General features: G+C 43.4%; 1 protein-coding gene and 1 long non-coding RNA gene across 3 annotated transcripts in view; one reads left to right on the top strand and one right to left on the bottom strand.

Annotated features, from left to right (window-relative positions):
• The window catches only part of il15l (interleukin 15, like), a 63,855-nt gene extending 55,571 nt beyond the window's left edge, over positions 1-8,284 (bottom strand). For both annotated transcript variants that reach the window (XM_072584127.1, XM_072584128.1), the window contains exon 1: positions 7,711-8,284. In XM_072584127.1, the coding sequence (XP_072440228.1) occupies positions 7,711-7,785 (75 nt within the window). In that variant the 5' untranslated portion in view covers positions 7,786-8,284. The remainder of the gene's footprint in view (positions 1-7,710) is intronic.
• LOC140485704 (uncharacterized) overlaps positions 7,431-15,589 on the top strand; it is a 155,015-nt gene continuing 146,856 nt past the window's right edge. The window contains exon 1 of the long non-coding RNA XR_011962413.1: positions 7,431-7,559. This is a non-coding gene — a long non-coding RNA (uncharacterized lncRNA). The remainder of the gene's footprint in view (positions 7,560-15,589) is intronic.

The raw sequence follows: 15,589 nt of genomic DNA, 5'->3' as shown, positions 1-15,589 counted from the left end.
GATTGCTGTGTTCTCAGTGGGCACCATGGGAACTGGGGAATGTTATCTGCCCCTCCAACACCACTCTGAATTTTGTCCGTCTTGTTTAAGCCACCTTTTTGGTTTCTGTTGTTGTTATATTATGTCTGGTATATTGCTTGTCAATTGTTTTAATGAATTAATTTGGATGTAGGTTTTCCAAAAAAATAGGCTGTGTGTGGTGCAGTGATAGTATCCCTTCCTCTGAGCCATGAGGTCTGGGTTCAATTCCAGAAATGTGTCATAGCAGGTTTATCAAAAATATAACATTCAATACCTTTAGAGACGGAGGCATTCAGAGGGTAGGGTGCTTCATTTCCTCTTCCAATTCCATTTTGATTTAGACCACTTTCCCTCATCTTTGATGTGCTTTGCGTGTAAATTATTCAATTGGAAACATGGGCAATTTACTGGGGAGGGTTAATAGATTAAAAAAACAGTGATTTGGTGATATGGCGAAAAAAGTTCAGTTGTGTGTAAGAGTCTTTCTGGATACAAAAGAAAACAAAGAAAAGAGCTATGTTTTCAGGGCTCTTGTAGCACAGTGGTTGTGGCCACTCTGAGCTAGAAGGCCCAGTGTTCAAGTCCCACCTACTCTAGGGATTGGTCACAACATATCTGAACAGGAATGAATTTTTTTTTAAACTGGGTTTGGGCAGTACTTGTATTTTTTTTCTTTCTCTATACCCAGAAGCGTGATCACACACAATTCCGCAACTTTCCCACCACCAAAACCACCATGACTCTTTTCTCATTTTCCTTTCTAAACACTAACTACTATGAGTAAAACACCTGTGTAGCCAATTAGATATTTTAAAGCAAAGCCCACGATGGATAATATGAACAATCAAAGGTGAGGGGGCAGGGAGAATGGGAAGGGGCCAAATCAAAATGAAGTTGGAAGGGGAAATAAAGCAATACTGCCCATCTCTCTCTAAAGACATCGAGAGCATTGAGGGCAGTGCTTGTAAAGTGTTAATTAAGTGATAAAATGAATGATTTAGTGGTGAGTTTAAAACTAAAAAAAAGTCTTGTTGTTAACGTTTGATAATATGTCAACTGGTTAATTCATTAAATGGGTGGTGAGTATTTTAGATATTTTTAAATCAACTTGTTCAGGTGCATTAATGACATTTCTGAAGCAAGTGAGATTTATACATAGACCATATAATCCAGAGATGGGGGCACTACCACTGTTTAAAACTTTTTAAAAAGCTGGGGTTCTTACATTGGGTGAATTAGCAAATTGTTGGTAGGTCCTTAAAATAAAAAAAAGGAGCTGTGTTCTCATGACAATCTTGCGCTACAGTGGTTGTGTCCCTACCACTGGGCCAGAATGTCTGGGTTTAAGTCCCACCGGTTCTGGAGGTGTTTTATAACATGTCTGAGCAGGTTGATTGAAATACCTAAAAAAAAACAGCTGAATTCTTGTGAGGATTTTGTGCCATGGCAGTCATGTCCATCCCTCTGTATCAGGAGATACGGGTTCAAATCCCACTTGCTCCAGAACACTATTTCTGAACAGGTTGATTAGAAAATATCTCCCAAGAACTTCTAGATAGGTTATCTATTTAGCCTGGCTTGAGGAATCCTGGCCAATGAACTGGCAGGAGCTGGATGCATAAGTCTCCAAATACCTAGGGTGCTGTGCGGGACTGCTTACAGTGCTATCTCACACAGCTGGAGCACTGGTCATAAACCGGCCGGTGGCCTTAATGCTGTGATACTGGCTGGTTCCTTTGACTCCTCCTCTTGACTTTGTCAGTAAAATCCAGAAGATGGTGATCAAGATGAACTGCATCACCACAGAGGTTCAGAATACCCCCCCATTGAGAGCAGTGAGCCACCAGCATGCCTCTGTAACCAGATGGCGACTTTCCACCTTCATACCTTGGAGCAATACCTTTACAATCGAGCTTCCTCCCAAAGATGTGACCTGGCAATGCATTTCAGCCACTGGATCAGTGACATGCAACTCCTATTCATAGACTGTGAGCATCTTCAGGTCTCCCTCAACGCTGCCAGGATCTGATTAACGTCTGGAATGTGGTTGGTCGGCTCACACCAGGTCTTCCCACCATCAGAAGTGGCGGTTGTCAGACTGCTTCTGCTCAGAAATCTGCACCTGCACCATCGCAGATTCTGTGGCTGGCGGAGTGGAGAGCCATGGACCTTGGTGCGGGCAGGGAGGGTGTTACCAGAGTCAGGGTCGTGCTGGGTGGCAAAGGCCTAGACTGAATGTTGCTGCAGGAATTTACAAACAAGGCAGTGTTGGACGTCCAGCTGATGGCCAATGCTATCTACTGATCGAAAACAGCAGTGCTCGGACGAAGGGAGGCCATTCTAATGTGCAGTGGGATCTGGCCTGCATGTATGCCTTCTCAGACAGAATTTCGCATCAGCCCTGGGGGTCCAGAGTGCCCCTCAGACTTCATGGCCCACAACCTGAGCCATGTCATTGTAATGCTGTCTGTGTCCTTCTGTCTGGTGTGAGGGAGTTTCCTATATGGCTGCTGCTGTATACCATCCATTTGTTCTGCTTTATTCACAGCCTGGACACACCGTGGTGTGGATCCTCAGTGGAAGGCTCTCTACACGGGAGTCCTCCTGCTTTACAATAGGGACCTGGGGTGGAGAGTGTTGCAATACAGCAGTCCTGTGCAATTGCTGACTGCAGTGGTTCACAGCCCATTTATTTATTTTACAGTGCTGTGGAGTCAGTGAACTATATATTTATTGGTTGTGAATGATTACATCCTCTCTGATTATTTATTTTAAAATGTCACTGTTCTTTAGATGGCACTTCGGCCTCACACTCCTGGTCTTTGGCCCTGTTCAGAGAGGAGCAGTCAAGTCAAAGAATCTCCTAGTGGGCCTGGCCAGTGTGATGATCCACAGGTCAAGACAGCAGGCAGTGGACGGGGGGGGTCATAGTCCCCGGCTGCCTTCCATTCTTCCACAACTATGTTCATATGAAAGTTAAAAATCACACAACACCCTGTTATAGTCCAACAGGTTTAATTAGAAGCACTAGCTTTATAGAAATTCTGTGTCTTACAATTGTGTCCTCCACAACCACCTGATGAAGGAGCGGCGCTCCGAAAGCTAGTGCTTCCAATTAAAGCTGTTGGACTATAACCTGGTGTTGTGTGATTTTTAACTTTGTACACCCCAGTCCAACACCGGCATCTCCAAACCATGTTTATGTCAAGTATCCTTGGTGAGGCGGCAAGTAGTGTCCAATAATACCCTTGAAACTTTCAGAGACAGTTGGGCACAGTGCAAGTTGGAGACCATTATTAAACCTTCCAACTCTATCTTAATTTAGTTCCCTCCTCTTTCCTTACCTTTTTTTAAAAAATGGTTATACTCACTCTAGTGAGTAAAGTTTGATTATCATTTGCTTAATTTGTAACAAGGGCAATTTGGTGGTAGTCAAAAAAGACTACCACCAAGTGGTCTGTAATAGCATCACTGGACAGAAAAATAAATATATAAATAGATAAATAAGCACTTGGTTCTCATAAGCATCTTTTCCCATATGGGTTATAAGATCCAAACATGCTGTTTAAATAAAAGAGCTGGGAACCCATTCCCCATGGGTGTTGGCTTCTAATAAAGTCTGTTCTAGTCAGGAAAAGATTCAAACTGATGTTTCTGCTCAACTGTACGTTTCCTAAAAAGAAACTGGAAAAACTATTCTGCCACAAAATAATGTGCTTCATCAAACGTGTCATGTAAACATTAGAGGGAGAGCTTGAAGGTTTTGTTATGCAGCAGATTGTCTGTCACTGATATGCAATTTTTATAAATTACAGTCTTTAGCACTTTTCTTCCACGCATCCACTAATAAGGCTAGTATTTACTACCTATCTCTAATTGCATTTGAGAAGATGATTAGTCACTTTCTTGGCTATAATTAAATGCTTGCTAAGTTACTCCGAAGGCAGTGAAAAAAGAACTACACTGCTGCGGGTTTTGAGCCACATCTATGCCAGACTGAGGATAAACAGGCAAATTCCTTTGCTGAAGAAGGTCTATAAACCTGAGAAGTTTTTACAACAATCTAGTAGTTTCATAGTCAGCATTACTATGCTGGCATTTTATTCCAGATTTTCTTCAATTTAATTTGATTTCCTCAGCTGCCACTTAAATCATATCCTGCATTACTACTGTGGGTTTCTGGATTTGTCCAGTAACGTAGCCACTATCTTGTGATAATGGAATCCATGTTGTATTTTCTATCGTCGTCTTGCACAGCTATCTATTGTCGGCTGTCAAATTCCTACTCCAAAAAGCAATGCCATGTTTCTTCTTGAATACTGAAACTTAAGTTCCCCTTGACACAATCATTTTGATTTACTAAGACATGCAGAATGTGTTTCTTTAGCAATACAACTGGGTGCCATTGAGTGGGAAGCAGACACTAAGGGTAATTCCAGTATAAGGAGATGTTGCCTTCTTTATTTGGAGGAATTCACTAGAGAATTTTAATCATTTTTGTAATGATTTTGGCATGTTAGGATTTTAATTTTCTCAAGACATGCTGCTTTTGGGACTTTCTGCAAACAGAGTACATTTAATTTCACTCACCATCTCCATGGGTTCTTTGTTTTGGCAGTGCTGGGTCAGGAGAATAGGAAAGTCCACATTGCAACTTTTCCTGTCTTTAATTTGGCAGGCATTCCAGAATAAGAAATTCTATTCTGCAACTTTCTATTACCCAGAGTAAATTCTAAAATAGATATCATTCGACTTAAGCACTTTAAAAAGTTAATAAAAATACTTCAGTTTTTAGCTCCTGGATTTTACGCCTTGTCAAACAAGGCTTGCTAGTGCAAGTGGGAAGTGTTGAATTACAGTGCTTCTATTGCTATGAGGGTGGATGAACTAGGGATGCAGGTTATGGTAAGCACATCAGTGCAATTTCATGCTTGTGTTGTTACAGAAAATGCCAGTACAAGACATAAAGTAAGCTTGTAAAGAAAGGTTTGGAAATATGAGGATTATAGAGATGTTGAGTAAGTCTGCCCTGTATTAATATCAAAGAGTCTGATTTTTGAGTGAATTCAATTTAACAGCCCATAAAACCCAGAACTAGATATTACATGGTATTCTTCTATACTTTAAGGCACTTTAGCTGAATAATGTCACATTATGTTTTGGATCTCCCCTCAAGTAAAGCAAACAGAATAAGTTGCTGAATAGGTTTTTCATTGGCCCCTGAACTACCACCAAATTAAAAGCAAAATTACAATATGAAATTCCTCCCCTTCAGCCCTCAAAGAACAGGAATGAGCAAAGATAGACCAGCGTCGAAAGGGGTTAAAATATGTATTCTGATATGTTTGCTGAAAGCAATTATACAGCATAATTGGGGTAATTTAAGACATGCCAAAACCTGAAGAATTATGAAAATTGTTAAAATGTTACGTCTGCTTCTTCCATGTGCAATCATAGACACAGCCACTAAAAAGAATTATAGAATTGGTACAGTTTAGAAAGAGGCAGCATAGCCCATGCTGTCTGCACCAGCTCTCCAAATGAGCATCTCAAATACTCCTCATTTCTCTTATAACTTTACTCATTGTTTCTTATCAAATCACAGCCCAATTCTCCTATGAATGCTTCAATCGAATCTGACTTGACTAATCAGGCAGTGTGTTCCATACTGTAATCATTCATTGTGTGAAGAATTCTTCCCCTCCATAATCACACTTTTTCTCCCCACTTAATTACTTAAAATCTGTCCTCAGTTCTTTCATGAGTGGAAAGATTTTATGCCTACATCGAGTCATAGAGATGTAGAGCATGGACACAGATCCTTCAGTCCAACCTGTCCATGCCGACCAAATATCCCAACCCAATCTAGTCCCACCTGCCAGCACCCTTCCTATTCATATACCCATCCAAATGCCTCTTAAATGTTGCAATTGTACCGGCCTCCACCACATCCTCTGCAGCTCATTCCATACACGTACCACCCTCTGCGTGAAAAAGTTGCCCCTTAGGTCTCTTTTATATCTTTCCCCTCTCACCCTAAACCTATGCCCTCTAATTCTGGACTCCCCGACCCCAGGGAAAAGACTTTGCCTATTAACCCTATCCATGCCCCTCATAATTTTGTAAACCTCTATAAGGTCACCCCCCAGCCTCCAGGGAACACAGCCCCAGCCTGTTGAGCCTCTCCCTATAGCACAAATCCTCCAACCCTGGCAACATCCTTGAAACGGTTCAGAAAAGATTTACAAGTTTCACAACATCTGTCCGATAGGAAGGAGACCAGATACTGAAGAATTTTAAATCTCTTTTTTAAAAACAATCAGATCTCCTTTCAGCCTTCACTTCTCCAGCAAAAACAATCCCAGTTTCTACAAAAAAACCAAAAGAATTGTGAATGTTGGAAATCAGGAACAACAGAAGTTTCTGTTTTTGTTCCCAGTTTCTTAAACCCATCGTCATAGTTCCTCGTCCCTGGAAACATTCTATTAATTCCCTTTTGTACGCTCTCCAATGCCTTCCGATTCCTTCCAAAAGGCAGCCCCATCTATTCTGGTGTCATGTGCAAACGTACTAACATCTAAATCATTTATAAAAATGATGAAAAGAAGTGGATCCAGCACTGATCCTTGTGGCACATAGATCTCCAGTCTGAAAAGCATCCCTCTTCCACCACCCTTTAATCCTACCTTCAATTTTGTATCCAATTGGCTAATTCACCCTGTATCCCATTTGACCTAACCTTACCAACCAGTCTAACACATGGAACCCACATTGTCACTGGCCCTTTTATTCCATGACCTAAAACTTTGGTCCCCTATCTGTTGTGTAGGAGAAAAATGAAGAGGCATGCTCCCTAATATTATAATTACCCTCAGCATGGCGTTCCTATGGCAGCCAGTCCCACCACTGGAGAAACATGCAATGCATTTATTTTAAAAACACCATTTTAAAAACAAAATAACTGTTGAAGGGGGAGAGAGACTAAGCGTCACATCAAGTCTTGCTAAAGGCTAGATACTTCCTAAAGAACTTTTTTTCCAGAGAGGGCATAACTGGAACTGCTGAAACTTGAACCAGGCCTCTTCGCTGAGAGGTCGGGACACTGCCACCACAGACGGTGTTGGTGTGCAAACTCTTGCACCAACTGAAACCTTAACACAAGCTAATTCAGAATTGGAAAGCGTGCAGCGTTTAAAGTTGACTGGCGCCAGCGCTTGGTGTCTTTGAATCTGTAGTCTGTACTGTTTGTCCTGTTCGGGTCTGCTGGTTTAAAGGTGGTCCGGAGTGGGGATGAGTTGGTTACAGAGGCAGGCACTGAGGAAGCAAACGTGGCTGTGGTAGCGAGTTTGTTTCAGGACGCGGTTGAAGAGCTTCAGGGCAGAGGAAATGACCTGGGAGTAGCAGTGGGAGGGGGAACTCGTTGTAAAGGTGCGCGCCAGAAAATTATGAGTGACCACAGTCGCCTTTCTTGACCCCACACCCCACCAACTCTAGAGAACAGCGATCGGCCGCTGCCGAGTGCTCCAGGGAAGACGGAGGTATATATAACACACGGTACAGGTTCACAAAAATCAGCTTAATGAGGCAGGCGTGCGATTGACATTTTGTTTTCATATCGTGGCTTTTCGAACAAACAAAAAGGCGTTCACAAAATACTCTTCCCCCCCCCCTTCCCCCACCAAAAGTTACCTGTGTGAATAGAGCGAACTGCATAAGCGACAGCCTGGTGAAAGTTAAGGCGAAGATGCACACAAGTGGGTTCATCCGCCCGTTTTACACCCTCCTCACGCCAGGGATTTCAATGACCGCAGGCCGGCGATCATGATCTCGGCGGCTGTCTGACTCAGGACAGGGTCTTCAGCGACGGGGGCAAAGTTCCCCCTCTCCCTCTCCCTCTCTCAGGGAATAGAGAGAAGCTCTAATTCCAAATAAGCCTAGCTCAGAGGCACACCCGGTGGACTGGGGCTGGAGGCAGCCTGTGTGTTCAGCAGCTGTCTGTCTGTCTGTTTGTTTGTGTCTGCCTGCCCCGGCTCGCACACTTGTGAAAGAGAAAGTTCAAAATGCAAACCAAAGTCGAGGAAGCCCGAAATATCACGTATCGCGACCAGACGCAACAAACAGTGCGCGTGCCTGTTTCTATCGGCTCCTTCCTCACTCCCAACATCGCTGACAGGGAGAAAGTGAGGGCTGCAGATCAGAGTCCACAGTGTAGGGGCTGGAAAAGCAGGCAGCATCCGAGGAGCAGGAGAATCGCCCTTACAGGTATAGGTTCTTCATCAGGAATGAGGCTTGTGGGTCTGGGTTGAGGGATAAATGGGGGGGGGGGGGGGGTGTTGGGAGGAAGGTAGCTGGGAAAGCTATGGGTAGGTGAGGGTGAGGGAGAAGGTGGCAGGTTCAGAGGGGGGAGTGATGGACGGGTCAGGAGGGTGGTGCCGAGTTGGAGGCTGGGGTAATGGGGCGATGTGGGAGGAGAAATGAGGAAGCTGTTGAAATCCACATTCATCCCCTGTGGTTGCAGGGTCTCAAGGCAGAATGTGAGAAACAAAGCCCACTCACTTCAATAATTTCAGTCCGAGACAAGATCTGAATCAGTAGTGTCATTTATTTTACACTTGCAAGTGGGTTTGATGTCCAGTGTCTATAAGGCAGAGGACATACACACCAAATTCAATTCATACACAACATTTAAAAACTTTGATTTCTTTTGTTTTACACTGCTCCTCCCCTGTTTACAACCTCCACTTCCCTAAGACCGGCCCCCACTACCCCTGTTATCTCTTACCTTATCCGGCCTTGTCTGTGACAAAATGCTTATTTCTGGCCTCACGAGGCTGTTTGACCTCATCCTGCTGTAGGTCATCGTTAGGCATATTCTTTCTTCATCATTATCTACCCCCTTCATCTGTGCCTTTCCCGAGGCCATTTGGATCCCTATGACCCTTTTAATTGGGGTTTGTTCCTCTGTCTCTGAAAAAGTGGGAAACAGATGTTTATACCTACTGTTTGTACAGGCGTATTTAGCTTAACTTCATCCCCTCACAACATCTTATCTATTTGCCCGTAATGTCTACCATGTTGTGCTGGCACATCTCATTCTGACATACAGTTTTAGCTAATACAAAAACAATTATATATTTCCTCCACATCGTTTCCATTCTTGTTGACTCAGCTCGTGGCTAAAACAATTACACACTGGTGTGAGTTCATTTTACTTTGTAAAATGGAATTGCAGAATTGCAGAAGTAACATTAATTTACCTATATCCCACAATTCCCCCCTTTTCTTTAATTACCATTTGTTATCTTCTGCATTTTTCTTTTAGGGGCACCTGTTTCATCAAGGCTGTTTGAATCAGTCTGGGTGAGCCCTCGTATACAGGGTATGATACAACAGCCAATGGCCACCAATACCCCGACTACTACTATCAGGGAAGTAAGGATAGAAACCACCACCCCCTTCTACCTTCCAAACCAGGACTCAAGCCATTCTGTGAGAGATGTCTCTACTCCTGAATTCTCAGCCAATTCCTCTGCTAAGGTAGTCAATCCCCTTAAGGCCCGAGTAATTGAACCATCAGGTGCAGTGTTATTAGGAATAAAGTGTGAGAAACAAAGCCCTTCAATAATTTCAATCCGAGACAAGATCTGAATCAGTAGTGTCATTTATTTTACACTTGCAAGTGGGTGTGATGTCCAGTGTCTATAAGGCAGAGGACATACATACAAAATTCAATTCATACACAACATTTATATGATTAGATTTCTATTGTTTTACACTGCTCCCTCCCCTGTTTACATCCTCCACTTTCCTAAGATCAGCCCCCATTACCCCTGTTTATCTCTTGCCTCAGGGTATGATACAACAGCCAATGGCCACCAATACCCCGACTACTACTATCAGGGAAGTAAGGATAGAAACCACCACCCCCTTCTCCCTTCCAAACCAGGACTCAAGCCATCCCATGAGAGATGTGTCTACTCCTGGATTCTCAGCCAGTTCCTTTGCTAAGGTAGTCAATCCCCTTAAGGCCCGAATAATTGAACCATCAGGTGCAGTGTTATTAGGAATAAAGGTACAACAGCTTCCTCCTAACATCACATACACACCTTTTTTCTGCTAAAATCATATCAAGGGCCATTCTGTTTTCCCATGCCATCCTACTTGTCACATCAAGCTGGTCTGATATTCCTTTAACCGCATCTCTTGTATAATTTATGAATCGCTGTTGATTATAGAAAATGTAATTTATCCAATCTACATTTTTATTAATTGTTACCCACCAAAAGAGAGCTGACTCAAAGCCTGCTGCAATCTGGTTATGAGCCTTGAATTCACCAGGTACCCCCCCCCCCCCCCCCACCCAGGGACTCCTACAGAATAGAGATAAATCCTGTCATCGAAAGAAGTGTCTAACAGTAATCTCTTACCCCTTCCCTTTTTCCCTCCTATCTTTTCCTTCTCAAATGCCAGGGTAAATGGAATTGCCAATTGTACAATTGTGCATATCCCTCTCCAATCTGGAGGTAGCGTGGGTCTCAATATTTTGCCTCCACAGTCCCACCACAGATCCGCTCGGGGAACCTTTAGTGCTGAGTAGTTCCCTCCCTTCTCTGTTTCGGTAACATTCTTAATCTCTGTACATAATTTCAGCTCCCCCCAAATCTTTCGACCAACTTGTACCTCGTCTACGCACACAGATGTGTGATTTCCAACTGCGGCAGAAAACAGGGGGGGAACTTTTGCATCTTTCTTCTCCAAGGGAGGGAACATCAGAGATAGGGAGGTACAATTCCTATCATTCCATGCAGTCTCATCCTGGTACAGGGCTATCATACATTTCATGCCCTTCCTGCCTCGCTTCCACCCGAGCGGAAAGGGAACCACCTGGGCCACTGGCCGACCGGAGGCACATGCATAGCAATTGCTTTTGTTCAGACTTTTCACAGTATACTTTACCCATTCAACCCAGGCATTTGCATCCCCGTACCCAGTTTCTATTTCAATGGTCTGTTTCAAGTCCTTTACCTCTATAAATTTTACTACTTTAGGATCATCGGGAGGGGTGAAAGATTGTATCTTATTACCCAGTAGTTCTACCCGTTTTCCCTGTCCTACACTAATTCGGAAACAATAGCCCAAGAAATCCTTCCGATTTGCTTTCATTTCTATCCCAAATGTTTCATTTCATTGTATCTCATAGGCGCCCAACCCCCCAGGATTGTTTCGTGCCATATGGTTTTCCTTATCGTTAGGTATATTGCACTTTTTATCGGGACAATCACGAGCTGGTCGGAAGGGGGTCCGGTGTACTGTGACGAGACCATTATACTAAGTACCATCCCCAAGGCCATCCCCGTAGGACTTAAGATGTAACTCTGAGCTGTGGTACTGTCCCTGATTATCTCCATCCCCACAATTTACTAAGCTGCATACATCAGCGTCTATTACTTGTGGATTATCAGATTCAGGAACCGTTAATAATACATATGAAAATGATATTTGACAAAATCCCAATACTAAGAGGGCTAGCATCATAACTCTAAGCATTCCCAGTATTCTAAACATCATGCTGAAGCACAAAACGACTTAATATACAATCTTACAGAAATAATCCCGCGCTCGCGTCTCCACTGTATAATTAGTTACTCAAAGTCTCTTTAGTCTGAATTTCAGTGGGTCTTGCGTTGATTCGGCTGTCCAGACTTCTTCCTCAACTGCAGCTTCCACTGGCCCTTTGATCCGAGTGTAGTGAGTCCAGCCTTTCTCCGCTGTCCTTATTGCCGTTTCAGTAGTCAAAAGAGCCTGGTACGGCCCTTCCCAGTCCGGCTGTAATTTAGTCTCTGTCCATTATTTACTAAGATTCAATCGCCCGGCTGGATGGGATGAACGGTGAATTCAAGGGGTGGAGTCTGTGCCAATAAACCCTGTTTCCTGAGGAAAAACAAAGAGGAGGACAAGCCCAGTATATACTTCTTTAAAAACAAATCTTTAGTTTCGGAAATTGGCAATTCTCCATTCGTTCCCAAGTAAGGTAATCCAAATAAGATTTCATAGGGGGATAGTCCCAAGTCTTTCCTTGGGGCTGTTCATACTCGCAAGAGAGCTATAGGTAAACATTTGGTCCAAGGGAGTCTGGTTCCTATTATCAATTTAGAGAGCTGTCGTTTAAGTGTTTGGTTCATTCTCACAACCCTTCCCGATGATGGCGGGTGCCATGGAGTATGGAACTCCCAGGAAATTCCCAACCCTTTCATTACCCCTGTAACACTTTAGAGGTAAAGTGAGTTCCTTGGTCGGAATCTATACGATTCACTTGCCCATATCGAGGAATTATGTGCTCCAATATTGTTTTAGACACTCCACTCGCAGTGGCGGTAGCTAGGGGGTATGCCTCAACCCAACCAGATAAATGATCTACTATGACTAGCATATATTTTAGTCTCCCTACCCTGGGGAGTTCAGTATAATCTACTTGTATACTCTGGAAAGGTCTCAATCCTGGGTCTCTTCCTCCCGGGGTCTGTTTTCTCAAGACTTTCTTATTTACCTTTTTGCATATGATACATCCCTCATATATTTGTTTAGCAATTGTATATATTCCTTTACATCCATATTCCCTAAGAACTAAATCACACATTGCTTGTACTCCCCAATGGCTGCCTTGGTGTAGGACAGCCATAATCTCTCGCATCATCATTTTGTTTAACATTCTCCTTCCATCAGGTAACATCCAATGCCCGTCTGCTGTTTTTACAGCCCCTAAATCTCTCAGTTCATTTTCTTCGCTTTCAGTAAATATAGGAGCTTCCCGAAGACCTGGGACAGCAGGTTTTAGGGAATGAATCACCACTTCTTGTGGGTTCAGGGCTGCTTCTTAGCCACTTCATCGGCTAATCTATTTCCCCTAACTTCTAGTTCATTTCCTTTCTGATAACCATTTACATGCACTACTGCTATTTCTCGGGGGAGTAATAGGGATTCCAAGACCCGTTTAATCAATTCTTCATGTACTAATTCCTTCCCCCACCTCTGGGTCAATACTCCCAAAGCCGCTCCCTTATCCACGGTAGCAAAGAGGTGGAAAGGTTTATCTAGGGAAGGTAAGGCTAACACGGGGGCATGGATCAGATCTCTTTTGCCTATCATCCCAACTTAGACATTTTGGTTCCCCCTCTAATAGTTTGAGATATAATTTCTTAGTCTTCTGTGCATAGGAATCAATCCACAATCTGCAATAACCCGTGAGACCCAAAAATTTGTGTAACTCCCGTTTAGTGCTGGGCAGCGGCATTCCCACTATTCCCTCTATCCGTTCTGGGCTTATCTTTTGCTTTCCCTCACTAACTAAATGTCCCAAGTATTTCACTTCTTGCTCCACATATTGTAGTTTGTTTTTAGATACCCTCAGTCCCTGCTGGCCCAGGAAATTCAATAATTTGTTAGTGGCTTCTACTACTCTTTCTCTTCTTTTTCCTGTTACTAAGAGGTCGTCTACATACTGCAACAGGGTAGTCCCCTTGGGGCTGCTAAATTTCTCCAATATTTGTTCTAACATCTGTCCAAATAAATCCGGGGATTCTGTAAACCCCTGGGGGAGCACAGTCCATCGGTATTGCTGTTTCTGTCCTGTCTTAGGGTCTTCCCACTCAAAGGCAAACAAATTCCTACCTTCCTCTGCCAAGGGACAAGCCCAAAGGGCATCCTTTAAATCTATCACACTAACCCATTTGTGGTCATGAGGGATCTCACTTAATAAGGTATAGGGGTTTGGCACCACTGGGTGCCTGATCTGTACTGTTCGATTTAATGTTCTCAAATCGTGCACCAATCGATAAGTTCCATCGGATTTCCGCACTGGTAGTATTGGGGTATTATAAGGAGACATACATGGCTCCAACAGTCCATCTCTAATCAATCCTTCAATTACTGGCTGCAGTCCTCGTTTACCTTCTATGGAAATGGGATATTGTCGCTCACAGACAACGTCCCCTTTCCTTTTTTTTAAACTTACTTCAAGGGGAGGGATCTGTAGTTTTCCACAATTCCCTTCCCTAGCCCATACAATAGGGTCTATCTCTCTCTCCATATCCTCTGTCAACATTGCCTTTGTACAACTAATTCTTTTTCCTGAATGCCAATCCCCAGTCCTAAGAGGATAATTAAATCTCTCCCTAATAAGTTACTTCCTATATCAGGGATATACAACAGTTCCCCTGTGACCATATCCTTAGGATCTTCTATCATCATAGGTTCAAATACTGGAACAGTAAATCCTTCCCCTTTAACCCCTGAAACAGTAATTGACCGTGTTGACATTCCTACTTTCTTTGGTTTAAAATTCAGCGATGACCGTGCTGCCCCGTATCTTCTAGGAAGACTACCTCTTCCCTACAGGGTCCCACCTTCAGGTTTATCAAGGGTTCCTGGTGGGTCCCCGGGGGCAGGAACCCCTGACACCCCTATTCTTCATCAAAATTCATAAGCGGAATTGCCCTCTCTTCCCTTTTCAGAGCAGGACACTCCCGCTTAAAGTGCTCTATCTTTCCGCAATAATAGCATCCTGCCTGTGGAGACCTCCAGCTCTGCCCCTGTCGCTCGAACCCTCTATCAAACGCTCCCCCTTGTCCTCTCTGCCCTACATGCTGCCACCCACCGCTCCAGTTGCTCACTATTGGTTCCATTCTTTTCTTAACTACCTCATCAACCGCAGCTACCATCATTTTCACCTTCTGTTTTTGTCTCTCATCCTCTCTCTTTACAAACACTTTCTGTGCCTCTCTTAACAATTCATCTAATGGCTTTTCACTCCACCCTTCTATCTTCTGTATCTTTCTCTGTATGTCTGGCCATGCCTTTGTCACAAAAATGTACTTTCAAAAGACTGGGTTCTCAGGGTTCATTCCAGAATATTTCCACATTGAGTCTCTTAATCTCTGCAAAAAAAGCTGAAGGAGCCTCATCTTTCTTCTGTCTAACTTCAAAGACTTTAGTCAAATTCTGTGACTTCGGAACTGCCTCTCTTATTCCTTTTAGAACCAGGTCTTTCAATTCGCTCATTCCTTCTTAATACTCTGGGTTTTGATCTTCCCACTGGGGGTCTCTGAGGGGAAACTTCGTCTCTCCCTGTCCAGCATCCCCATCTCCAATGGGGTGTTCCCTGTCCCATATTTTAATGGCTGCTCCCCGTGTAAGTCCCCTTTCTTCCCCAGTAAATAGTATATTCAAATTGACATTAACTCAGCCCAGGTATACAGACTGGGCCCTAAAAATTGATCAATTTGTTCAGACAACCCTACCGGATCCTCAACCAGGACCTTCATTTCTTTTTTAAATGTTCTGACCACCCCACTGCTGACGGGGACACTTACAAATCCAATCTCTTTGTCCCCTATTGGTACCTCCTGAAGGGGATAAGTCATCACGTTCTTCCCCTTTTTCTTTTTTAAAGAAATATTGCAATATTTCTAGCTCCCCATAACTTCAAACACCAATTCATCAATTCATGCTTGGCTAACTTTAAAGCCTGTTCCAAACTTGTAAATATATTTATATATTTACGTTCATTTAT

This window comes from Chiloscyllium punctatum, chromosome 14 (assembly GCF_047496795.1).
Source record: "Chiloscyllium punctatum isolate Juve2018m chromosome 14, sChiPun1.3, whole genome shotgun sequence".
In the NCBI taxonomy this organism is placed as follows: domain Eukaryota; kingdom Metazoa; phylum Chordata; class Chondrichthyes; order Orectolobiformes; family Hemiscylliidae; genus Chiloscyllium; species Chiloscyllium punctatum.
The sequence above is the reverse complement of the archived record's forward strand: the minus strand, read 5'-3'. Positions and strand labels throughout refer to the sequence as shown.